Consider the following 25797-nt stretch of genomic DNA (forward strand, 5'->3'; position numbering starts at 1 on the left):
ATGAAGCAACCATATCAAATTTCTGCAAACGCAGCAAACTAGCAAAGTTCAGATGACCAAAACGAGCATGCCATAGTTTTGCATCTGAAACTGCCTTTTCATCAGAAGCTGCATTTATTGAATCTTCCACACACTTGTCATAAGAATTGAGCCTATACATCCCACGAAACAAGGTGCCAGATACAATAATCGTATCACCAGAAGTCAAATCATGAACAGTACATCTGTCATCCACAAATTTGACTACAAGTCCAAGTCTAGCAAGCGCAGAGACAGACAATAGATTCTTCTTTATCCCTGGCACATACAAAGCATCTGAAAGTGTGAAAGCGCTGCCATTTGCAGCCGTAAGCATAATTTTACCAACGCCCTTCACTGGGTAAGAAGCATTATTGGCACATGTGACAGTATTCCCATTAGGGACAGCCTCAAGAGAAGTGAACATATCACGATGCGAGGTAATGTGCTTTGTAGCACCACTGTCAAAATACCAAACATGAGAGTCAACAGAAACTGCCAAACATGCATCATGTACAGATGGGTCATACTGGCAATACACGCTAAACGCCCATTCTGTATCCTGCACAACATTTGCAGAATCTGCATTTGTAGAAGCATCCGCTATTGTGGCTGCATTTGACTCTTTCTTCTTTGCCTCTTTAGCCTTTAGCTTAGGGCAATTCTTAATGACATGATCATTTGCCTTCCAATAGTTGCACCTGGTCTTTTTCGTGCCTTTATCAAGAGCCTTCTCAGACTTATTGTTGCTACCTGTGGAAGAAGAAGAAGTTGCAGACCTACTAATAGGAGAAGAAACAATGGAGGGGGCTGCCTTACCACTTCTTCTCTGCTGCTGGGCAACAATAAATGCTTGATCAACTGCACGCTGCCTGGCCCTGTTTTGCCTGGACTGCACTTCTTGCAAGAGCTTGTTGACTAAAGTATCATACTTGACAGCATCAGGTCTGTCCTCATTAAGAAGTCTCCACGTGGAAGCAAAAGTCTGATATGTCTCAGGTAAAGCATCAAGAACAATCTGCACAAGAGAATGATCAAGAATAATCTCACCTGCAGAAATCAACTGTTCTTTGAGATCTTTAATCTCAGCAAGAAAAACATTCATGTCATCATCTTCTTGCATAATCTTCAATTCTAGCTCTTTACGCAAGTAAGCGATTTTCGCCTCGTTACGACCTGCATACAAACCAGCTAGAATATCCCAAGCCTGTTTTGCTGTTTTAGCTGAACGAATATGTGGGGTGATGTTACGTTTGACAAAAAGTGCAATCAAGGCATGAACCTGCGCATCTTTACCATCCCAACGAGCTTGTTCAGCAGTGGGTAAAACAGCAGCAACAGTAGAGCTGCTAGATCCTGCAACATCCTCAACAGATCCTACATCCACAGAACCTAGACGTACATCCATACCCTGCACAATGTTCCACACTCCTTTTGCAACCAAAACATGCTGCATCATGTATGCCCAAAGTGGATAGTTGCTGTCTCCATCCAGTTTGTCTTCAGCAGACAACATGCGAAATACATCATTGCTGTTATCAGCCATGGCCACTGACTGAAACTGATGCAAAAGCTACTTGTAATGAAGCAAAGACTGAACAGAAGACAACTTGTGCTATGTAGCACGGTCCACAATAGAACACGTATGCCTGTTTTGCAGAAAACTGCACTGTCGAAAATTCTGCAGAAAATGACGAAAACACATGTGCAGAACTTGAAATGCAAAAACGGAGCCCGAAACGACCTCAGATGCAAATTCTGAGAACGCAAGACCCTACAGGCTCATTTGCAGAGTATAGGGACCTGCAAGCGCTCGTGAAAACTCACCTCAATTGGAGAACGTGAGTCGGAGGGTGCTGGCGGCGTAGCCTTGGGAGCCGATGCCTGCTCTGATACCAATTGTTGGAATTAGGGTTGTAGGAAAGCACACAAAGCTTGGAGAAGAAGAAGCAAGAATGCACACAACACAAAGTGTATTAGATTGTGTCAATGTACAAAGATAAGTTAGCCCTAGAAGGATGGGCGTATATACAAGCCGGGGGGAAAAAACCTCCTAAAGAGGGAAAAAGTGCCCCGGCGGTCCTAAGTGTGTTCACACACATCACTGCCTATATATATATGGCAACAGATATCATCCGAAGATATGGCCATCACGTTACTTTCCCACTTGCCTGATCAGTATTCTGCTTTCTATTCCTCGTTGATCAAGAGTGGCAGGCTCAACACCATTACTTGGGAGGAGCTTGTGCCAATGGTCTTGGACCAGGAGGAACGTTTCACACACCCTCCTCACGGCGGAGGTTCGGAGGCCTTAACTGGCCAACGGTCGAAAGGCCGGAATTCCAACAAGGGCAAAGGGAAGGCTTCGCCGGAGAAGTTTTCTGAGAAGAAGCCAGATCCAGAACGAGAGAAGCTGAAGGCCGAAAGATCTTGTAATGATTGTGGCGAGAAAGGCCACTACTGGAGGAATTGCCCTAAGCGGACAGGGAAGAGTGCTGATTCCTCAGCCTCAGCTGCGAAGACTCCGGCATTTGTGCACTTAGAGATGGTGGACTCCAATGCTTCATCATCTTCGAGCGAGGAGGCAGTTGGCTTCACCGCAAAGGATACCCGGGAATGGATTCTCGATAGTGGTGCTTCCAGGCACATGACTCCATCCCGTGACTTCTTTCTGGATCTTAAACGGCAGTCAGGTCGTATCTTTATTGGCGATAACTCCACTATTCCGATACATAGTGAGGGCCGGATGGAGATTATTCCCGACGGCAAGGAGGGCAAGCATGCTTCCCGTGTTCTTTATGTCCCTCCTCTAGGTTTTCATCTTCTGTCAGTGCATGAGGTATGCAAGACTGGCTTTCGAGCATTCAGTTGCTCTAAGGGACCGTGTTACAGGCAAAGTTGTTTGGGAAGGCGGTGTGGAGAATGGCATCTACAAGCTCTCTGCACTCTCCTCATTGACAGGCTCTCAGGTCGGAGATTTGTGGCACTTTCGTTTTGGCCACTTAAATGTGGATGCTTTGCGGCGCGCCTTCCGGGACCAGATGGTGGTTGGCTTGCCAGATGTTGGTAATAGGCAAGGACGCTGCAGTTCTTGCATACGTGGTAGGGAATCCTTTCCGAAGCAGGCTTCCATGCGGGCTTCGAAACCATTGGAGTTGATTCACACTGACTTGTGTGGACCACAGCAGATACCATCCTTGGGAGGATCTCTCTACTTCATGCTGCTTGTTGATGATTGTACCAGATTCACGTGGGTCTACTTTCTTTCCCAGAAGGACCAGGCTTTTGCTCGGTTCAAGGATTGGCACGTGATGGTGGAGAAAGAGTCTGGATTTCAGGTCAAGACTCTCAGGGCTGACAAAGGAGGTGAATTCTCCTCGACTGTATTTTTCCGGTTTTGTGCAGATCATGGCATCAAGAGGGAATTGGCCAATACCGGATCGCCTTCGGAGAATGGAGTTGTTGAACGTAAGAACAGGACTGTGGTAGAGATGGCGAGGACCATGCTGGAGCATCGTGATCTTCCTCGTCCACTTTGGGGTGAGGCTGTGGCAACGGCTGTCCATACCATTAACCGCTCTCTGACGACTTCTGTACCCCATATGACTCCATTTGAGGCATATTTTGGCAGGAAACCCGATGTCTCGCACTTCCGTGTCTTTAAGAGTGACGCGTATGTACATATTCCGAAGAAGCAGAGGGGGAAGCTTGACTCCAAGTCCCGCAAGCTGGTATTTGTGGGGTATAACTCTCTTTCCAAGGGATACAGGTTGTATGATCCAGACAGGAACGAGATTGTTGTCAGCTGGGATGTGGTCTTTGACGAGCATGTTCCAGCATCCACTGTCGAGGAGCCGCCACTTCTTGGAGATCCAAAGGAGTCTGATGATGATTCCCAGTCTACTACTCCAGTTGATCCACCTCAGTCATCACAGGAGGTTGAGCCCGCAGCTGGAGTTGAGCCCCCGCGACCACAAGAGGCTCCACGATCTGTTCGAGTACCTAGGTGGTTGTTAGACACCCTTCGGGAGTCAGGTGTCACGGAGCTACCCTCCGAGTGGACCACAGAGGACGGCCCTCGAAGATCACATCGAGTCCGAGATAAAAGCAACACGGCGGAGCTTCTTCAGGTGAACTATGCTTTGATGTCTCGTATCATGCAGGACAAAGAGCCCACTTCCGTAAAGGAAGCCCTTTCACAGGATACTTGGAGGAAAGCCATGCAGGTGGAACTTGATGCCATCGTTGGAGGAAAGCCATGCAGGTGGAACTTGATGCCATCGAGTAGAACAACACTTGGGAGTTGGTACCGAGGCCGTCGAAGCGGTCAGTCATTGGTGTCAAATGGGTCTTTAAGACCAAGTACGCGTCTGATGGGTCGGTGGACAAACACAAAGCCAGGCTTGTGGCTAAAGGTTATGCTCAGCGGCCAGGCATCGACTACGAGGATACCTTTGCACCGACAGCGCGGATGACCACGATTCGGACCGTTCTTGCCCTAGCTTCTTCTCAGAGGTGGCCCGTGTACCAGATGGATGTAAAATCTGCGTTCCTTAATGGTGACCTGCAGGAGGAGGTGTACGTTGAGCAGCCTCCAGGCTTTATTGTTCCAGGATCGGAAGGGATGGTTTACAGGTTACGTAAGGCCTTGTATGGTCTTAAGCAGGCTCCCAGGGCTTGGAATCAGAAGATTGATTCCTTCTTTATTCGGAATGGATTTCAGAGATCGGTTGCAAATCCGAACTTGTATCTCTTTCGGGAACGCGGCATGGTCACACTTATCATCCTTTATGTGGATGATCTCATTCTCACCGGCGGTCATGTGGAGCACATTGGAGTGACGAAGGCTGCCTTGTCAAAGGAGTTTGAGATGACCGACTTAGGCTTACTCCACTTCTTCTTGGGATTGGAGATCTTGCAGACCCAGAGGGGGTTTTTCGTCTCTCAGCAGCGGTATGTTCATGAGTTGCTTGAGGCCTTTGGGATGGAGAACTGCAAGCCTATTACTTCGCCGATGGACCCGAACACAAAGTTAACCGTTACAGATCCTTGTGAGCCAGTTGATGCCTCGCAGTACCGGAAGTTGGTTGGTTCATTGATCTGGTTGCTGAACACCAGATTGGACTTGAGCTTCTCCGTGGGGCTGTTGAGCTCTTTTATGCAGACGCCATTGAAGTCTCATTGGGACTCAAGATTGCGGATCTTGCGGTATCTGCAGAGTACGAAGGATCTGGGACTCTTTTACACAGGAGGGAATGGCTCCAAGGTTGGAGTTACTCAGATTGGGGAGGAGATCCAGACACGAGGAGATCTACTTCAGGATACACTTTTACCCTCGGCTCAGGAGCAGTTTCTTGGAGCAGCAAGAGGCAGCCAACTATTGCCCTTTCTTCGACAGAGGCAGAGTATCGGGCTGCTTGTGGTGCTGCTTGTGAGGTTGTATGGCTGCGGAGGCTGCTAGGCGAGATTGGGTTTCCACAGAGGGAGCCCACAGTCATCCAGTGCGATAACCAGAGTTGTATAGCTATTGCTCGGAACCCGGTCTTCCATGCCCGGACCAAGCATATAGAGATACAGTATCACTTTGCACGTGAGAAGATCTTGGCGGGTGACATCTTGCTACTTTATTGTTCGACGGAGGACAATGCGGCGGACCTCTTCATGAAGTCTCTACCTCAGGCTACGCTCAGGCGGCACTCCAGCTCCCTTGGGTTGGTTTCACAGCCAGGAGCTGAGAGGGGGGTGTTAGAAGTCATCTCCTGTCTATTTTGATACACCAGGGCCTTTGTTGTGGGTGTGCCCGCCCTTATGAGGTGTTTTATCATTTTTCCACACTCCCTGTATTTTTTCCCATTTTTCCTAGTGGTGGGACGGCTCCCAGATGATGCTAGGAGCACCCCAGTGCTGGCCGACTGGATCTTCATCAGTCGTGTACAGGGCTGCTGGCCGACTGGTTTTCATCAATCGTGGGCATCAGTATGCTGGCCGACTGCATTTATGCAGTCGTGGGATTTTTTCTCCAATCGTGGGCACTCTTGCTGCTGGCCGACTGCCCTCTATGAGATGTATATATAGCCCCTCAGCCCCTACCACTTTCTCATTCAGTTTTTCCGGGATCTTGTGTATAGAGAAGAGTTTACACACCTATCTCTCTGTGTTTCTTGTGCTGTTTATTTTCTGCAGTCTACTTGCTCTTGTCTACCCAAGTTTGGTTATCATTTCCGCTGCATATTCTGACACACACGTCAGGGTACCTCGAGAGGGTCGGGGGGGGAGTAGCAGTTCTATTCAGGCGGGAGCTACAGGGGAGACTGAGAGAGGTAGCACAGGATCCAGAGGCCAGATACATGTGGATCAACTTACAGCTCTCACAGGACAGGGTTATATACATAGCCCTATGTTACTTTCCTCCATCAGGATCCTCCTATGTCATTACAGAGGACATGCCACAGGAGGAGGAGACAGGAGCCTCGCCATACACTTGTCTGTCAGAGGAGATTATGCATTATTCTACACTAGGGGAAGTATTTCTTACGGGTGACTTCAATGCCCACACACAGAGTAGACAGTGTGAGGTGTATGACTATGATGACATGGAGATCCTCCACCCTGTGGATCCAGAGGAGATAGGGGCTAGTCGGGCATCAGAGGACACTGGACCAGACAGAGGACATTATGGGGACCACTTACTAGAGTTGGGAGCTAGGCATCGTCTCGTTATTTATAACGGGATGCTACAGTGGCCAGGATCAGGAGGGCTGACATGCTTCCCACATGGGGGTCATACACGGACCAGAGGCACGGTGGTGGACTACATTATGGGGTCTTTGGAGGCATCACAGCTTGTCACCTCATTCTCCATCCCACCTCGTCCTATTGGGGCTGATCATACATACTTGGCGTTTTCACTAGCCGGATCACTAGCCCCCCACGAACCGACGCCACACACTACCATCTACTTCACACATGACATGGCAGACATATACACTGGCAGAGTAGAGGATGGGCTCCTACTCATGGATCCCCTGGCACCTATGGATACCATTACAGCCCAGCTGGCATCACTCCTACACACGGCTGCATTACAGAGCTTCCCACATCGTGTCCACTCAAGAAAGCCTCCGAGATCTGGGACTATGCCCCAGAATAGACGGTATGATGACGAGTGCAGAGCCCTATACTCACGGCTCCGCATACAGAGAGCCTTGGGAGCCATCATAGAGCAGGAGTCGAGGAGAGAGATGAGGAGACTTACTCGCCGCAAAAGGCGGGCCTTCGCAGAGATACAGGAGCTAGAGATCTTCCATTTCTTCATGAGTAGAGATAGCCCTATCTCATGGCGGCACTTCAGAGAGCCTCGGACACCGACACCCATTGCAGACCCACAGACATGGCACACATATGCAGAGGGCCTATACCACGCCCCACAACAGCCACCTATACCTCAACCACAGGAGCCTCGACCTACCACAACTAGCTTCTTTACCCACTCGATGGTAAAGGAAGCTATCCGCCGCCTACAGCATGGACGGGCCACCGACCATATGGGCCTACAGAGGGTGAGCATCTCATATATGCAGTAGATTCTTTGGCTCCTTTTCTTGCACACCTGTTTAACAAGGCACTAGCAGAGGGTTTGCCTGCGGAGTGGACGATGCACACCATTGTGCCGATCCACAAAACAAGGGATATGCTCAATCCGAGCAATTACAGGACGGTTATGGTTCGCCACGTGTTGGCCAAACTCTATGGTGCAGTGTTGGAGCAAGACCTTAGCTTATATGCTGAGCCAGCAAGTTTACGCTCATCAGGGCAGGCAGGCTTCAGGAGAGCTTTCTCTACCACTGACCATGTATTCACTTTGAGCTTTCTCTACCACTGACCATGTATTCACTTTGATCAGACTAGAGTGAGGAAGAGAAAGCTCTATTGCTGCTTTCTGGATTTCCGCAAGGCATTTGACACAGTACCACGAGAGACGCTCTTTCAGCACCTGCAGTCTCTTGGCATACCAGCAGATATGACATGGGGCATCTATGCATTACATGAGCATTGGGCGAGTCAGATGCCCAGGAGGTATGTCCGAGACTATTGCTAGCACCATTGGTGTGAAGCAAGGATGCCCACTTTCCCCCATGTTATTTGGGTTATACATTGATGAGGTGGCTGACTTCATTACACGGGGAGGCGGAGATGGAGTTGATCTAGCAGGTACCTCAGTACATATTATGCTTTATGCTGATGATATTGTATTAGTGTCTGAGTCTCCAAGAGGTCTACAGCAGCATCTACATGCACTCGATGATTTCTGCACACAGAGGGGTCTTACTATGAACCTTGGGAAAACCAAGGTTATGGTCTTTCATACATCGAGGCAAGGCAGGAGTCAGCTCACATTCACTCTCGCAGGACGCCAGGTGGAGGTGGTGACATCATACGTGTACCTAGGGGTTACCTTCTCTGCCGCATCCACGCGCTTCACCATGGGTTCAGCAGCCATAGCCAGATTGACACGGGGATATGCAGCATTGGCTACGCTAGAGAGACAATGCCACCAGGCGCATTTTCAGGAACCCCGAACGAAAGGGTGGCTATTTGACACATTAGTCACACCGGCACTGATGTATGGAGCAGCGGTATGGGCACCAGGACTTGCTACCCATTGGTGGACACAGATAGAGAGACCACAGGCCCTCATGATGGCACGCATGATACGCAGCAAACCGTCAGTACCTCATGACATTATCCGAGCAGAGTTTGCTGCGCATCCTATGATGGTAGAGACCATATTCCAGACTATATGCCTGCTAGACAGATTCAAAGAGATGCCACAGGACAGATTGTCATTCAGAGCTTTTGAGGCATCTAGACAGCTGGCTGAGGCAGGAGACAGAGGATCATGGTATGCATAGGTCACACATTGGTTCTCACAGCATGGCCTAGACATGGATCATCTACCATCATTCCAGTATGACAGGAATGCACCACATATCCGTCTCTCTCATAGTGAGAGGAACAGAGTATTGAGACAGGACCTATGGCAGCTCTATACACGAGAGACATGGATATCACCTACACAGCCTCTTCCACCGAAGATGCTATACTACAGAGATCACTTCATGAGTATCACCGAAGATGCTATACTACAGAGATCACTTCATGAGTATCACTGATGATGGATTTATAGAGAGGCCTAAATACATGGAGGGCTTTTCACCACACGGCTCCCAAGTAGCTATTGGTCAGCTTAGAGTCTCATCACATCGATTGGAGATGGAGACTGGCAGAGCAGCACGGATCCCCCGAGAGGAGAGGGTATGCAGATTGTGCAGAGAGGAGGTGGAGAGTGAGGAGCATTATGTATAGAGCCACATTCCCTACGCCAGATCTTTGAGGCAGCAGACCAGTGCATATTGGGGAGATTCATTCTAGACATACAGCGTCACAGAGAGACATCATTACAGGCTTAGACAGCTCCAGAGGGCGGACGACAGACACAGATTACTACATTTTTTCAGAGATCCACCCCACTCCCAGCCCCTACACAGCAGGGAATTACTCTCCAGAGAGCAGACACTCAAAGCCCGCAGGAGACAGAGGACACCTGGCTTTCGGACACCACGCCAGGTGGAGACACAACAGAGCCCAGCCAGCTTCTAAGGACAGCTGAAAGCCCTCCACACCTCAGGAAAAAATGGGAAAATACATGGAGAGTGAGGAAAAATGGGAAAACACTAAAACGGGCAGGCACACCCACAACAGAGGCCCTGGTATAGTGTACAGACAGGAGATGATGGCTAACAAGTGGATGTTACCTCCCTATACAATGTCATCAAGGAGGACGACACATGATGCTTGGTTATAAATAAGTTTCTTTGAGGTACACACATGGTCGCTGGCCCTGTTTTTCATTCTACGGACACTTTCTTTTCTCATCTTGTTGACATACAGTTAATTCATTCTTCATATGTAACATCTTTTGGACTCATAGAAAACCTTCGGGTCTTTTGTAGACGTTAATATAATCTCTCTCTCTCTCTCTCTCTCTCTCTCTCTCTCTCTCTCACACACACACATATTGGGCCTTAAATGCATGTCATAACTACTGGGCCCCGGGCCATGTACAGGCTAGCTGTAGGGAGAGACCATTGTAAGCCCTGTTTTTCTTTCTGCAATCTCATGTTTTTGACATACAGTTGACTCATGGTTAATATGTAATGTCTTTTGGTCTCATAGACCCTTCGGGTCTTTTGTAGATGTTAATATAATCTCTCTCTCTCTCTCTCTCTCTCTCTCTCCACCAATTGTTGTCACACTCACACACACACACACACATGGGGCATCAAATTCTCTAACTACTGAGGCCATGTACAGGGTAGTTGCAAGGAGAGAAACCATTGTAAGCCCTCAGTATGAAGGGACACAATTTTCAAGTGATTGTGCCAAGTACGGTTTGCACATGGTTAGTCTAGGTGCACGCTTGTGATGAGTCTTTGTATTCGTTACAAGTCCAGCAATAAAGCACACCAAAGTGAATAATCACATGCCTTAATCAAGGAACTTCCCCCACAGATCTAACCATCACAAAATTATCTGAATCATGGTTCAGTATGCAACACTCCCTCAGCATGTCTGACCACCAATGCAAAAGAAGTGTGTACAGCTCACCCACTAAAAGAATTCTCTCATGTGGCATCTGAAGTGTAAACGGCTTCATAGAATGCAAAATTTACAGCTAGGTCCTCTCATGTAATCTACAAAAGGATTGTCCAATGCTAGAAAAGCTACCCATGCCTCATAGTGGAAAGCACAGTGCTGTACAAGTACTCCTAACATGGTGCAAATAATGACGAAAATTCAAGAAGAGAAATTTCCGTGAGAAGCTTCCCTCCAAGAAAGGATTGGCTCACCAAAGAGTGGCTCAAACCTGCTAAGAGGAAATCACAACAGATTCTGGGATGACAGCTGAATTTGTCCATTGTCTTTGCCATCATTCTCTTGTGCTTCCCAAGAGCAATACCAGCAGTTACCACTGTCATCACATTGAGGTGGCAGACCTCCCAAGTCAGTGCTTCCTTTATTGGCATCACAATGAAACCATGAGTTCCCGGGAAGACCACTCAAGGATCCAAGGTGCAACCACATCGTCCCTGGCACCAAAGAATATATAGCAGCATACTTCGGGAATTTCATTTAAAAAGCACTAAAAACACTCCAACCTATTGATTGATAAGTGTTAAGGCCCATGAAAGGAGCAAGAGTCTAGCTCAAACAGCTTTTGGAGAAATGTAACCTTAAGATAAGCGTCCCAAGCAAGTGCCTCATTTCTCGGCATCACATACAATCTGCTCATGACACCCAGGCCCCCGGGAGGAACACACACACCTGTAGCATTGAAGGACACAGGGCAATCATGCCCCCCACCCCCCACCCCCCCCCCCCCTCCCAAAAAAGAAAATAGTACATGGCAGCATGTTTGAAGAAAGTGAGGGCAAAATAAAAGTAGGCTTTAATATTTTAGCCACACAAAGAAAAGGCTTTGATGTATATCTGACCTTACAATTAGCTTATTAGCTTATTAGGGGAGCTTACAAAGCATCCAAAATAAAAATTACATGCAACAAAATGCACTTGCTTGCTGAGTCAGTCCAAATCTTATCCTTGCCTCTGAAGGTAAGGACAGCCATACAATGAGGTTATAGCTAAGGTTTCTAAGGCATATCCACTTCCAGTGCTAGTAATGCATAGATGATATTGAAGCGCTTAGTAAAGAAGTTCAAACCATACTTCCAAGACAATCCCACGGATGCTCTCGTTGTTCAGTACCGCCCTGCCTGCTTTTAGATTAAAATCACCGAGTTGGTACTGGTAACCCTGCAAAGAGAGAGCTTGCATCAAAATAACCACACTTTCTTCAGCTCTTCTTCATCTAACAACAAACACACTCCCACCCAAAAAAACTTTCTCCAGAGTATATCAATTGAGGAATAGATTGTTTGCCTCAAATACGAGAGTCAAACGATTCCTGTAAGTTTGAAGCTTCTCCATAATTTCTTGGATGTTGGAATCTGCCTCCACAACCATGTGTTCTGCTCTTAGGATGAAAAAATATTTATTCGGATTCTCCGAAAAGGACACGCCAAGTATGTCTCGTGCACAGTCAACGGGGACGGCTGGATCTATATTTCAAAAAGCACATAACACATTTTACGTGCAGGAAAAACAGATTGCAAGTTGTCACTTGAAAATTGTGCCTTACTCTATGAAACAAGTTGAAATTTCAAAGGCTCAATGCAACTGAGGCTTAGGAATCAAAAAATGAATTAACAACTTACCACAACCATGCATTCAATGGCCTTGAGCCAAACCCAATATTTGAGAAAGGCACTCACGCCTCCAGATTTGTAGGACCATCTCATGTGGGTGTTGTGACGGATCCACATTTGGATATCCACGTATAGGAATAGCTTCTGTCTAGCCTATGCAGCACTAAGAGTGCAGGCACCAAATCCCTAGCTTAAACAGAATTAAGGTCTACCATACTTAGAAAACTTAGGGGTTGTATTCTCAAGCCCATAACTCCATATGAAACCAGCAGAAAGGGCTAGATTGGCGAGGGAATGTGCATCCTTGGCACATCTAGATAAGCAATGCTTCCATGCACATTTCCAGCAGGTACAAACAAAGTCACTACGTTTTGAATGCTTGGGGAGCATGGCCAAACCCTAGCCTTAGTTTCTCGCACTCAGATAGACAGGTTTTATGTTGATGAGTGGGCTTGCGGCCTTGGGGGCATGATCGGCATCTTGGCAGGCACTACCTTCTTCGATCACGCCCCGGTTATTCTGTCCTTGGAGGACCCCTAGGGCCTGGAGACAGAACAGGCATGCGAGCTGTAGGATTCCGGACAGCTTCATCCAGGACCCTGAGATTTGCAGCAGGATAGAGCAGATAAGGGCGGGACTGGACTTTGGTTCAGGCTCTACTGCGTGCACAGTGGATGTGGGCCTGGAGGAGATCCAGCAGTTTTTTACAAGAGGCAGCCCAGAGCAGATTGGAGGGATTTCGGAAGAAGAGGAGTCTGAGGAGGGGTATGGCTTCTCTACAGCAGCTTCAAAAAGAGTTCCCCAGATAGCCCGATGCCCATGGATTGAGAGTCAAATAGCCGCCACCCGCACGGAGATTAGATCCATAGAGGAGAGGAGGGTGGAGTTCAGGTACCATGCCAGAGCTTCTTTTTGAACCCAGGCCAGCGACAAAGTCACAGGAGATTTCTTCGAGATAGCTGGCCCCCACAGCAGGAGAGACGGCATTCGCAGGCTGCGTGACCAGGATGAAGATATTGTTTCTGATCCACCCCATGTGAGAGCCATTGCCAAGGATTTTTCCCGATCTTTGCTCACTGGTGCCCCATTATCCCCACAGTTGATGGACGTGCGCAAGAGAGTTTGGCGGCACACAAGAGAGCTGGTTTCCCCCTCTCTCCGGGCCTTCTTATTGACTCCATTTTCTGCTGAGAAGCTAGCACAGGCATTGACAGCACTTCCCAAGGGCAAATGCCTGGGGGTGGACGGGCTTCCAGTCTCTTTCTTTCTTCGTCATTGGGACCTCATGGAAGGCGGTCTTTGTCCGGCCTTCAATGAGATTATGCTCACTGGTGCCATGCCAGAGAGGTTATTAGAGGGTTTAATTCACTTGATTCCCAAGGAGGGTGGTGACACATTAGAGATCCGGCCTAGGGACCGCCTATAAGATCTTGGCCAAGGCCATCAGCACGTGACTTCAGCCTTTCCTCCCTGATTTGATTCACGACACTCAGACAGGCTTTGTTCAGGATGGGAGCATCCGGGACAACATCTTCACCTTCTGGGAGGCGACCGCTTCGGCCAAGATGTGGCAGCAGGACCTCATAGTGCTTCTCGGCTTTGAGAAAGCCTATGATAGGGTGGATTGGAGCTTTCTGGAGGACACGATGAGCCGGATGGGATTCCCCATGCAGTGGATTCGTGCGGTATCAAAACTTTACTCAGCCTCGCACAGCCAGGTTCTCATTCAGGGAGCCCTCTCTCGCTCAATTTGACAGGGCTGTCCTCTGGCACCTTACCTCTTCCTGCGCATCAAGAGCACAAATGAACTGGCACAAGTCGTGTGGTTTCTGGGTAGGCTTTGCACCCGCCCGGACTTGACACCCAGCTGAGGCTTTCCAGTGGATCCCAAGAGGCACTCCTGTCCGTTATCTTGGATGCCAGGTGGGCATTGATATATCCCCTGAGCAGCAAGTCGCCTCTCTTCTTCTGAGTATTCAAAAGAAGCTTCTATGCTAGAGTTCTACGAGGCTCTCTTTAGCAAGTAGAGTGGTGGTGGCGAACCAAGTTCTTCTTGCCACCATGTGGTATATCACTTCATGTTGGTCCTTCTCTCGAGCTTGTATTGGCCAGGTACAACGGTTCATCCGGAACTTGTTATGGGCCGGCAATAACGGGACGCCTGCCAGGGCCAAGGTGGCATGGAGGATGATTATTCAGCCATGTTGTGGTGGGAAACTTGGCATCATCGACCCTACTATTCAGAGTTGTGCCCTGCTAGGCAAGCTGATTGTTAGAGGACTCCTTCCCGGTGGCAAGCCTTGGAAGGATTTCCTCTTGGCCCAGATTTTAGCCTGCACCCTAAGTTTAGGGGGCCCTTAAGGCTTAGCCACAGAATACTAGATGGATCTTCATAGAGATGCGGGCCCGTGGTTTTAGTCCAGCTTTTGAGGACATATTTTCAGCCAATCTTCTTCGAGCTTGGGATCATGGTATCACCTCAGGCTGGCCCTTAGGCAAACTACTCTGGTAGCCTCAGAGGAGCTGCTTAGGCAGCCTTTGGTCTTGGACCCCCTGATCCGTTTACCCAATGGCCACATGTTGGGGGCCCGACCTCATGTTTCTTGGGGCACGTTTAGTATTGGACCTGCCAGGTCCCTAGGCGATTGGATTGCACACAAGCAGTTACCCCCGGAGGTGCAAGAGAGAGACTTGACAAGGATCCAGGGTAGAGAGGCTCAGCATCGACATCGACTCAACTATTCCTCAGGAGTAGTTGACTCCTATCCCAGACCCGATTCCCCCAGTGTGGCTTTGTCATGTGCATCCCGCACTTGGATGCCATGTAGACATTTCTGTACAGAAGGTGCAGGACCTGGGATGGTGAACTGGTCCCATGTGAGCCCAGTTTGGGACGAGTCACCAGGGATCCATCTCAGATGTCAGAGGTCAGGTGTGCATTGTCCTGCACAGGAGTCTAAGGTCAGGTGTGTACTGTCCTGCACATGAAACAGTGCTAGTCCGCGCTGTGAGTCTCCCTCTAGAATGATGTCAGTGGTTCTGTGTATCTGGTATGGTACCGGATGCCAGATCACTGAGTAGATTATGTTTAGGACAAGGAGCCAGCCCATAGGGCTACCCCGGAGCTTAGTATGGGCATGGGAATGGTGTGAAAACCATCCCCATGAGGGCCAAGAAGGCCCAAGCTGGACCCACCAGCCATGGAAGGGCTGTGGGACGACCCTAGGGCAAAGATAAGGCTATTTTCAAGAGCATACAGCCTTTAGATGGCTGTAGGGCATGTATGGGGCAGCCCATACAGGCTGCCCAGCCTTGGGATTGTGGACAAAAGTGGTGTCCAGCCAATCAAAAGCAGGCGCATCACTTTCAGCCTGTTAGGAAAAAAAGGCAGTATTTTTTGGGATTTAATTCAGCATTTATTGCTGAATTTCCGCCAGTCGTGGGACATAGCCTGTTTTTCAGCTGGCTGACTGCTCCTGAGGAGGAGTATAAATAGTGGAGGCCATAATCCCATCATTCATCTCAGTTTTCACCAAGTGCTCAAGCCAATCAAGGGCCAGTCAAGCCAAGGAGATTGTCAAGCAAAGGGGTGGACTTCTGAAGGTCAAGGGCAGGATTTTCCAGCCAAGAAAAGGTCAAGTTTTCTGTATTTGTTTTCAGATTTACATCATTCTAATAAACCATCCGTGGTGGGGGCCCTACAGAGGGTAATTGGGACCCAATACTGTGTCCTCTCTATCCCCCCCTTCTCTCTCTATTTTCTGCACATCTCCTTTCAGTTTGTGCGTTAATTCCGTCGCGAAAAGAGTGCTGATTTCTGAGTTTTGAAGTACCGATCCTTCTCCCAAGCTTCCACATATTACAGTGGTATCAGAGCCTACTTCAAGGACAAAGATTCAGCAAAGAAAACCAGAAAATTTTTCTCCCTTGTGTGGTTGGTTTTTAGACGCCGGTGGACTACCCCTTTCGGAGTGACTCCTGTCCCTCGAAGTGTAACACGCGGAAGCTCTGGGAGTCTTCTTTCAGCCCTAAACACTCTTGGAAACCTTCTGATGCAAAAACGCAAGTAGAGAGAGAGTAGAGAGAGAGAGAGAGAGAGAGAGAGAGAGAGAAGTGCTGGAAATTCAGTATATACTATGGTACAAAACGGATACATATCTTGCAGCCCTTGGCTGCCTTCATAAAAAGGTGGTTAACCGCCCTATTTATAGCCCTTGGAGTATGGTGGGAAACTGGCCGACTGCTGGTCGGCCAGTTGCAAGTTCATAAAAATCTATTAAATGCAGCCGACTGGATGTTCTTGATGCGCCTGCTGCCTACACCTTGCTGACGTCAACCGACAGCTCTTCTGGCAGCCAGCACCCTCTGTCCTGCAGCCGACAGCCCTCTGATCCATGCTTTGCTCCAAGTCCTGCTTCATGTCCATCTTCTACTGGTTCATGGTCTTTATCTGTTTGCCTCTTCTGGATCTAGCCCTGGAAATGTCCATGGCATCTGTGATGCACATGACATCCCCCTCTGCTAAACTTGATGACGGGAATCCAACCTGTTCTTGGATGACTGTCATCATCCCAATCCTGTCCCGAAGTCCCTCTGTCATCATCCATCCCTGGCAAACCTTTTTCTCTGAAAACCCGGCCTGTTCTCCAAACCACTCTGTCTCTGATGAAGATCTATGCATCTGGTCTTCCTCTAGTCCACAATCCATTCCTGCCCTGACTCTGAACACCGTCTTGGTCTTCATTCCTGGAACTGAGTCTGGCACTCTCACATCACCCTTGGAGGATCAACCTCCCTTGGGACCGTTACCTGAGAACCTATCTGGCTCATGGAACTGCCATCCCCATCTGGCACAATGAAACATCACCAACAAACCTCCTGGGAGTTCTTCCCGTTCTGTGTTCTTGCCGTGGGCTTCGAATCCGTGTACTTTCCTGTACCTTGGACCTGTACACCATCATATGGGACTGATTCAGTGTTTAGCTTGGCTGAGCCTGATGCTCTGATACCAATGTAACACACGGAAGCTCTGGGAGTCTTCTTTCAGCCCTAAACACTCTTGGAAACCTTTTGATGCAAAAACGCACCATCTAATGCAAAAACGCAGGTAGAGAGAGAGTAGAGAGAGAGAGAGAAGTGCTGGAAATTCAGTATATACTATGGTACAAAAAGGATACATATCTTGCAGCCCTTGGCTGCCTTCATAAAAAGGTGGTTAACCCTAAATTCTGTCCCCTATGGGACCTATAGTGATCCCAACCCCTAGTGGGTTTGAATGAATAAAACAAGGAGCAAGGACCCTATTTATAGCCCTTGGAGTATGTGGGAAACTGGCCAACTGCTGGTCGACCAGTTGCAAGTTCATAAAAATCTATTAAATGCAGCCGACTGGATGTTCTTGATGCGCCTGCTGCCTACACCTTGCTGACGTCAGCCGATAGCTCTTCTGGCAGCCAGCACCCTCTGTCCTGCAGCCGACAGCCCTCTGATCCATGCTTTGCTCCAAGTCCTGCTTCATGTCCATCTTCTACTGGTTCATGGTCTTTATCTGTTTGCCTCTTCTGGATCTAGCCCTAGAAATGTCCATGGCATCTGTGATGCACATGACACGAAGGACGGTTGGTTTTTAGCCTCCGGAAGTCTCCCACACAGATAGTGGATGGTCAGATTGCGTTCCGGAAAGGAATTGCATTTTCCCGCTATGGCGAGCTTCGGCGACGAGAGAGAACCAGAACCATGGGACCAGAGTGCACCAAGTAGCCCAACTAGGGCACCAGGCTTGAGTGTCACAGACATGTTCCAACAGATGATGCGAGCAATCGCAGACCAGACAGCCAAGTTGGATGAGCAGAAGGCGCGGATCTTGGCTCTGGAGGAGCGTTCTCGCTCTCCAGCGTCGCGTTTTCCATCTCGTCCTCCCTCTCCTTCCGTATCCCAGATACCAGATCCTCGTCACAAGGACCCTCTCGCGGGATCACAACCGCAGCCAAGCTCCTTGCTTGAGTTGCAGATGCGTGCATTGGAGATTCGACAACGAGAAGACGACGCCATGCGACGCGTGGAACACAAGCGTTACCTCAGAGCTTTGGATGCCAAATTGACACCGGCGGCGCCCTCGAATCATTTTTCCGAGAAAATGAATTTCAGTAAGTATAATGGTAAACTCGATCCCACAACTCTTTATTCATGGTTGCATCAATTTGAAGCTTACTTTGCCGCAGTTAGGAAAACAGATACTGACAAAGTGATCTTAGCTAGTTGGTACTTGGAAGGTGAGGCCATTCCTTGGTGGACTCAGTGGGCTCATGCCCACACCAGAGCAGGTATGGCAGCTTATGGGTGGGACGAATTCGTCCGCGACCTTAAGCAGCAGTTTCTACCGCCCCACTACCTTGAGCGACTCGAAGACGAGTTCAGCGGAGCACGTCAGAACGCGCAACCAGTCCTTCAGTTTGCCAATAAAATTTCGACCTTGTGTCTGCAATTAGGCTTATCTGATACGGACAAGAAAGGGCAGTTTTTGTATGGCCTGGACACACAAATCCAATGGGAGGTGCGTATGTTTAGGCCAGCCACCTTTGAGAACGCACTCTCGCTTGCGCAGAGTGCAAAAATGAAACACAATGGTGGCAAGCCCAAGACTTCCGAGCCGACTTCTCCTAGGGCTAACACCTCGGGGGGCAAAAGCCAGAACCAGATGGGGTCTTCCCCAGGACAGAGCCCGGGAGCCTCTGGCTCCAAGAACTCGAACAATGCGTCTAAGCTTACTCCAGACTGGAAAGCGGAGGCAGGCAAGACAGGTGGCAAGTTGAGTGCTGAGGAGCTTTCTCAGTACAAGGAGGAGGGTAGATGTTTCTTTTGTCACACAAAAGGACATACTTCTCGAGATTGTCCAAAGAAGCCTCCAAAAACCGTCGCCGCCTCCACAGCTTCCGTGGTGAGCACAGCTCCCACAGAGACCCCAGCGGCTACCCCTAGTTCTTCAACCCCCGGTGCTTCAGTTGGAGCAATGATTAGCCGGGAGCTCGAAGATAAGCAGAAGGGCGCCCATGACCAGGAGTATGAGCGCAACGAATTGCTCAAGTCCTTTGGCTACATAGGTGGCCAGAGAGTCGTTGTCTTGTTTGACAGCGGCAGCACGGAGGATGTGGTCACGGAACAGACCGCTAGGCGTGCCAGTTTCGAGTCGACTCCGTGGACAAACAGGTGGATGGTTTTAGCACATGTATGACAACGAGCGTCAAGTATGAAGCTCTAGGTGCTAAGTTAGTGATTCAGGGCATAGAGTTTGTGCGTGACTTTATGGTTGCCCCTCTTGTAGGAGCAGACATAATTTTGGGTATCCAGTGGTTTCACAAGTTTCTTCCTGATGTCAAGTGGGACAAGCACACGTTCCAGATCGAGCGAAATGTGTCAAACACCCCGGTGACCATTAAGTGTGAGCCAGGTATTCCAAACTTTCCGCTCATAAGCCACTTGCAGGCTAAGCGAGCAGTCAGGAAAGGCGCACAGTGTGCGATGATTTACATCCAGACAGCCCAGACGGTGGCCAGTGCTTCCGAGAAGTACTCGGTTCTCCATGAAAAGTTCCAGAAGATTTTTCTTTGGGACAGTCTCCCTCCCCAGCTCCCCCCGTCCAGACCGGAGGATCACAGGATTGACCTCCTCCCAGGCTCGGAACCCCCGAGCAAGTTTCCGTATCGCCTTTCTAAGGCAATGGAATCGGAGTTGCACCGCCAACTCCAAGAATTGTTGCAAGCTGGCTTCATCCGCCCCAGCGTGTCGCCATTTGTAGCACCGATCTTGTTTGTCAAGAAGAAAGATGGGTCTTCCCGGTTGTGTGTCGATTATCGTGCACTCAACAAGCTGACTATCAAGAGCAGATTCCCGATGCCTCGAATCGACTATAGTCTCGAGAGGCTGAATGGAGCAAAGGTGTTCTCAAAACTGGATTTAAAGAGTGGGTACCACCAAGTACGGATTGTAGAGAGGGACATCCCCAAGACAGCCTTCCATACAGAACGGGCCCACTATGAATTTGTGGACATGCCATTTGGTTTGACGAACGCCCCAGCTACATTTAACCACATGATGATGCGTGTTTTCCGGGAGTTGATTGGAGAGTGTGTGTTCATATTTCTGGACGACATACTCATATTTTCAGCTACAATTGAGCAGCATGACATTGATGTGGAGAAAGTCCTTAAGTTGCTGGAAAGCAACGAGCTCTACGTCAATGAAAAGAAATCAGAATTTTATCTGTTCCAGGTACATTACTTGGGATATATAATTAGTGCTGAAGGCATTCGACTTGATCCGGCTAAAGTGGCCGCGATTGTTAACTGGGAAGTACCTCAGACGGCTTATGACATTAGATCATTTGTGGGTATATGCCAAGCATATTCCACCCACATTGACAAGTTTTCTGATCTCTCGGCAGATCTCACCGATCTGCTAAAGGGAGTGAAAACCAAAAGGCAAAAGATTCGAATGACTCCATGAGCGTTGGAGGCATTCCAGAACCTCAAGGTGGCTTTGTCAGAAGCGCCTTGTTTAGCCCTTGCCTCGTGGGACGAACCATTTCAAGTGATCAACGATGCGAGTAACATCGCAATTGGAGGTGTATTACAACAGAATGGTCATCCGGTAGCTTACATGTCTCGTAAGTTACCGCCCCCCGAAAAGAACTACTCAGTCTATGATCGTGAACTCCTAGCAGTTATACAGGCCTTGAAACATTGGAAACATTTCCTGTATGGCCGCGACTTCGAGGTTCGCACTGACCATCAGGCATTGCGCTGGATTCAGCCGATGCCAAGTGCACAGTGGAGTGATCGACAACACTACTGGAGTCAGATATTCCAGCAGTTCGGTGGTATGATTGAGTACCTTCCAGGAAAGGCCAATCTGGTGGCCGATGCTTTGAGCAGGAAGGGACAAGTATCTGCGATTCAGACCACTAGACTTGACCTTGTTAGTACAGGACTAGAAGACATGAAGCACACGTATGCGGATTCCGAGGAATTCGGTACTCAGTGGGAATAGGCATTGGATGCCACAGGACCATGCCATTTTCTGATACGCGATGGTTGGCTTTTCTACAAAGACCGACTATGTGTCATGAAATCATTCCGGGCAGCTCTTCTCCATGATGCCCATGACACCATTGCAGGTGGTCATAGGGGCATGAATTCGACTATGGAGAAATTAGACATCGTACCTGGGATGGTGAACTGGTCCCATGTGAACCCAGTCCGGGACGAGTCAGCCAGGGATCCATCTCAAATGTCAGAGGTCAGGTGTGCATTGTCCTGCACAGGAGTCTAAGGTCAGGTGTGCACTGTCCTGCACATGAAACAGTGCCAGTCGGCGCTGTGAGTCTCCCTCTAGAATGATGTCAGTGGTTCTGTGTATCTGGTATGGTACCGGATGCCAGATCAATGAGTAGATTATGTTTAGGACAAGGGGCCAACCCATAGGGCTACCCCGGAGCTTCGTATGGGCATGGGAATGGTGTGAAAACCATCCCCATGAGGGCCAGGAAGGCCCAGGCTCCCCAAAAAAAGATATTCTATGCATCTCCTGTTACAGATTTGTGGATACATAGTACCTTCTTGGTCTCTTGCAGAAGTTAATAATCTCTCTCTCTCTCTCTCTCTCTCTCTCTCTCTCTCTCTTATAAATAGTAAGAAAACAAAACAACCAGAAATAAAGCATATATTGGCAACACTGTACCTCTGAAAATAGGGCGATACTGCGCGGTGGTGGCTTGCCAGCGTGCACCCCTTGTGGCATTTAAAGACTCGATGCTTTTCATGACCTCATGGAGGGTTTGGCTGCTCACTTGTGTTCCTGTTCCTGGCTGCCAGTAAAGAAGCCTGCACAGAACAGAGGAGTGACAATCATAGAAGTAAAAATCCTGCTCTAAACCTTCTATAGTAGGACCTTAATCGATCGGCTGAGCTCAAGCATACCATTTTACGGTCATTTTGGGGGGGGCGGGGAGGGAGTGAAGAGCAGAACCGCGTGAAAACCCCCGTGTAAATACGTTTTTTTTTTAATAAGCTTTTTTTAAATACGTGGAAGGGTATTGTCCCACCAGGATTTGTATGATTTGCGGCTACATCCCCTTGAAAGGAGAGGCTTTCGGGGAAAAAAAAAAATTTAGCATCCCCTCACTAATAAGTGATGGCATGTTATTAGTGATGATGCATCCCATGTTATTATTGATGATGCGATGTATAGTGTAAAGTATTAGCATCCCATCATTAATAACATGCCAACCTCTCACATAGTGGAAAAAAGTGATGGCATGTTATTAGTGATGATGCAAGGGAGGGTATCCCATGTTATTACTTTACTAGTTTGGGAACCCGTGCTTCGCATGTCTTTTGAGGCTTCCAAAATCAAATTCTACCCAAAATTTCTCCTCCCCTTCACGAACCTCCAAATTCTTGTCACGTGGCAGCTTTGTGAAACTCTTCCTTAAGATAATATAGAGATGATGCGATGTATAGTGGGAAAAAGTGATGGCATGTTATTAGTTTTACTGATGATGCGATGTATAGTCTGTAGGAAAGAGTGATGGCATGTTATTAGTTTTACTAATGATGCGACGTATAATGTGTAGGAAAAAGTGATGGCATGTTATTAGTTTTACTAATGATGCGATAACATGCTATCACTTTTTCCTACACACTATACATCACATCATCAGTAATAACATGGGATACCCTCCCTTGCATCATCACGAATAACATGCCATCACTTTTTTCCCACTATGCAAGGGAGGGTATTGAATTAGCATCCCATCATTAATAACATGCCATAACTTTTTCCCACTATGCGAGGGCGGGTATTGAAATAGCATTACACATCACTAATAACATCACTTTTTCCCATTGTGCGAGGGAGGGTATTGAAATAACATCACATCACTAATAACATGCCATCCCTTTTTCCCACTATGGGAGTGGACAAATTTGAACCCTTTATCTCCCTTCAGGGGAACAAGGGGGGGATAAATGCCAAGGGTCATGATTTAAAAAATATTATTTGCGAGGGAGGGTGTTAAATTTTAGATGCACCAATTCAAACCCAATATCTCATGTTAAAGAGCCAACTAGGGTCTCGACTGCAGGTCATGAGCTACATACTTTCTGGCTGAGGCATAAAATAAGTCTCTCTTAGATCCTTCGAGCTTAAACAAACCATTAATCTTTGGCTTTATCGTCAAAGTACCATGAACATTCTTTATCTTCATCATGGCTTCTTAGTCTTCTCACAACGACATCCATCACGGAGATCTTAAAAAGGTAGTTAACTTCTTTATTCTCCTGCAAAAGAAAACTGAATTGGAAAATATTTTAGGGTTGCATGATCCTTTAGCTTACAATAATACAGTAGCTATCTCTCATGAGCTATTCTTGGAGGCCAATTTACAAAGGTTCCAAAAAAAAGATGGAAAGGAGGCATTGAAACGAAACATTCTCCATTTTATATTGCTCTCTTGAACTTGATCGCTTTGTCATATAGAGACATAGTAATGAGGATAATCTCTTGAACTTGATCGCTTTGTCATATAGAGACATAGTAATGAGGATAATCTCTTGAACTTGATCGCTTTGTCATATAGAGACATGGCAATGAGGATAATCTTCAACAACATCATCTCTTCATCATCTGAATAAAGTATGGAGTTGTCTTTGGAGCTTTAAAGATCAAAAGATCAATCAGCTTCATCTTCATTCAGATCAACATCATAGCCTGAGTGATGTCCCTCATGAGAATACCTACTATACTCAAACCCATAAAGAAACCTTGTCAAGAATCTTAAACATCATTATCACAAAGTTACATTATATACCACATGGCATGAGCTCTTTTGATGACCACGCGATTTCGAGTTATAGGAAATATATAGGATGCTGCTAGATAAAACTTTCTAGTATGGAGAATCCTCAATAGTGTTCTAGCCAAGGTTGTGCTCAAGTGATATAATTATCCATGTACATGTACACCCTTTGAACATGCAGTACTTTCTAGTACGGAGCATCCTCAATAGTGTTCTAGCCAAGGTTGTGCTCAATTCTGATATAGTTGCCCATGTACATGTACACCCTCTTGAATAAATTAATGAGAATGAAGTACACTTTATTTTTAAAGGTTAGCTTAACCTATAATGCATAGATATGCCTACCTCTAGTAATCTCTTGATATGTCAAGGTTGTGCTCAATTCTGATATAGTTATCCATGTACATGTACACCCTCTTGAACTAATTAATGGGAGGTTAGCTTAACCTATAATGCATAGATATGCCTACCTCTAGTAATCTATTGATATGTCGAGGTTGTGCTCAATTCTGGTATAGTTGTCCATGTACATGTACACACTCTTAAATAGATTAATGAGCATAAAGTACACTTTATTTTTAAAGGTTAGATTTATCTATAATGCATTGATATGCCTACCTCTAGTAATCTCTTGATATGTCGAGGTTGTGCTCAATTCTGATATAGTTGTCCATGTACATGTACACCCTCTTGAACAAATTAATGGGAATTAAGTACACTTTATTTTTAAAGGACCTTAGGTGGCTTTTAGATTGTCTATGTCCTTTTGGAAAGTCATTTTCTCCTCTATATTGGCCTTGGCTACCTCTTCCTTTATGGTTTTTACTTCTCTTATCTTGAGTTGGAAGGCTACCAACTTGTCAACACAAGCTTTATTGGCCACTTTTTCAGTGCCGGTTCATTTTTGCTACTATTGGAGCTTCTTTGCTTCTACCTTTGAGTCTTGTAGCTCTTCTTCTAGATTTGGGCCTTCTTGAATTTGTTTTATTCCTTCCTAGATCTTATTATTGTTAGAAAACGTGAGAATCTCAAGAAAGATGGCTATGGAGTTGTGAGAAAATGTGATAATGCAAAACACTAAGCTAGGGTGGATGTAGCCAAAGTACACTCATAATGATGAAAGATTAAGCTTAGACTCAAGTTCAATTAGGTTACAAGATTGAGACTTGTACTCATAGAAAGACTTGAGATTTGTTTACTTGTTGAGAAAGTGACTCTTTTTTTATGAGGAGAGTACATTGTTAGCTACTTAAGGTGGTTAGGTGTGGCAGAAACAACAGAAATGAGATGAGATGGGTGTTTACTCATATGATGACCCCTTTTTACAACATCTAGGCTAAAAGATAGGCTTGGATAGTGAGGCTCCTAGAAGACTATCATTTTGGGAATCTCCTCTTTTCTTGATGAAGACTCCATGTAGTTGGCTTCTTGGTTCTTGAATGTGCACTTCCCTTCTTTATGTCCCAGCTTCTTGTCACAGTTTGGCTTGTGCTTGAGTCTGCATTCACTTTGGTAATGTCCCATCCTTCCATAGTGGAAGCATTTCTTTGTTGTTTTGTTGTTGAAGAGTGCATGTTCCACAGTTGTGCTTCCTTGCTT

General features: G+C 47.3%; 1 protein-coding gene across 1 annotated transcript in view; it reads right to left on the reverse strand.

The window, feature by feature from the left end:
• The window catches only part of LOC147639272 (mediator of RNA polymerase II transcription subunit 20a-like), a 42514-nt gene extending 20092 nt beyond the window's left edge, over window positions 1–22422 (reverse strand). The window contains exons 1-4 of the mRNA XM_086789144.1: window positions 22319–22422; window positions 22080–22222; window positions 12019–12197; window positions 11806–11892 (exon numbers count right to left, since the gene is read on the reverse strand). Coding sequence (XP_086645270.1) covers window positions 11806–11892; window positions 12019–12197; window positions 22080–22222; window positions 22319–22332 — 423 coding nt within the window. The 5' untranslated portion in view covers window positions 22333–22422. The remainder of the gene's footprint in view (window positions 1–11805; window positions 11893–12018; window positions 12198–22079; window positions 22223–22318) is intronic.
• Window positions 22423–25797: the final 3375 nt, after the last annotated feature.

Source organism: Cibotium barometz, chromosome 4, assembly GCF_041138505.1.
Source record: "Cibotium barometz isolate CiBa-2024 chromosome 4, ASM4113850v1, whole genome shotgun sequence".
Lineage (NCBI taxonomy): Eukaryota > Viridiplantae > Streptophyta > Polypodiopsida > Cyatheales > Cibotiaceae > Cibotium > Cibotium barometz.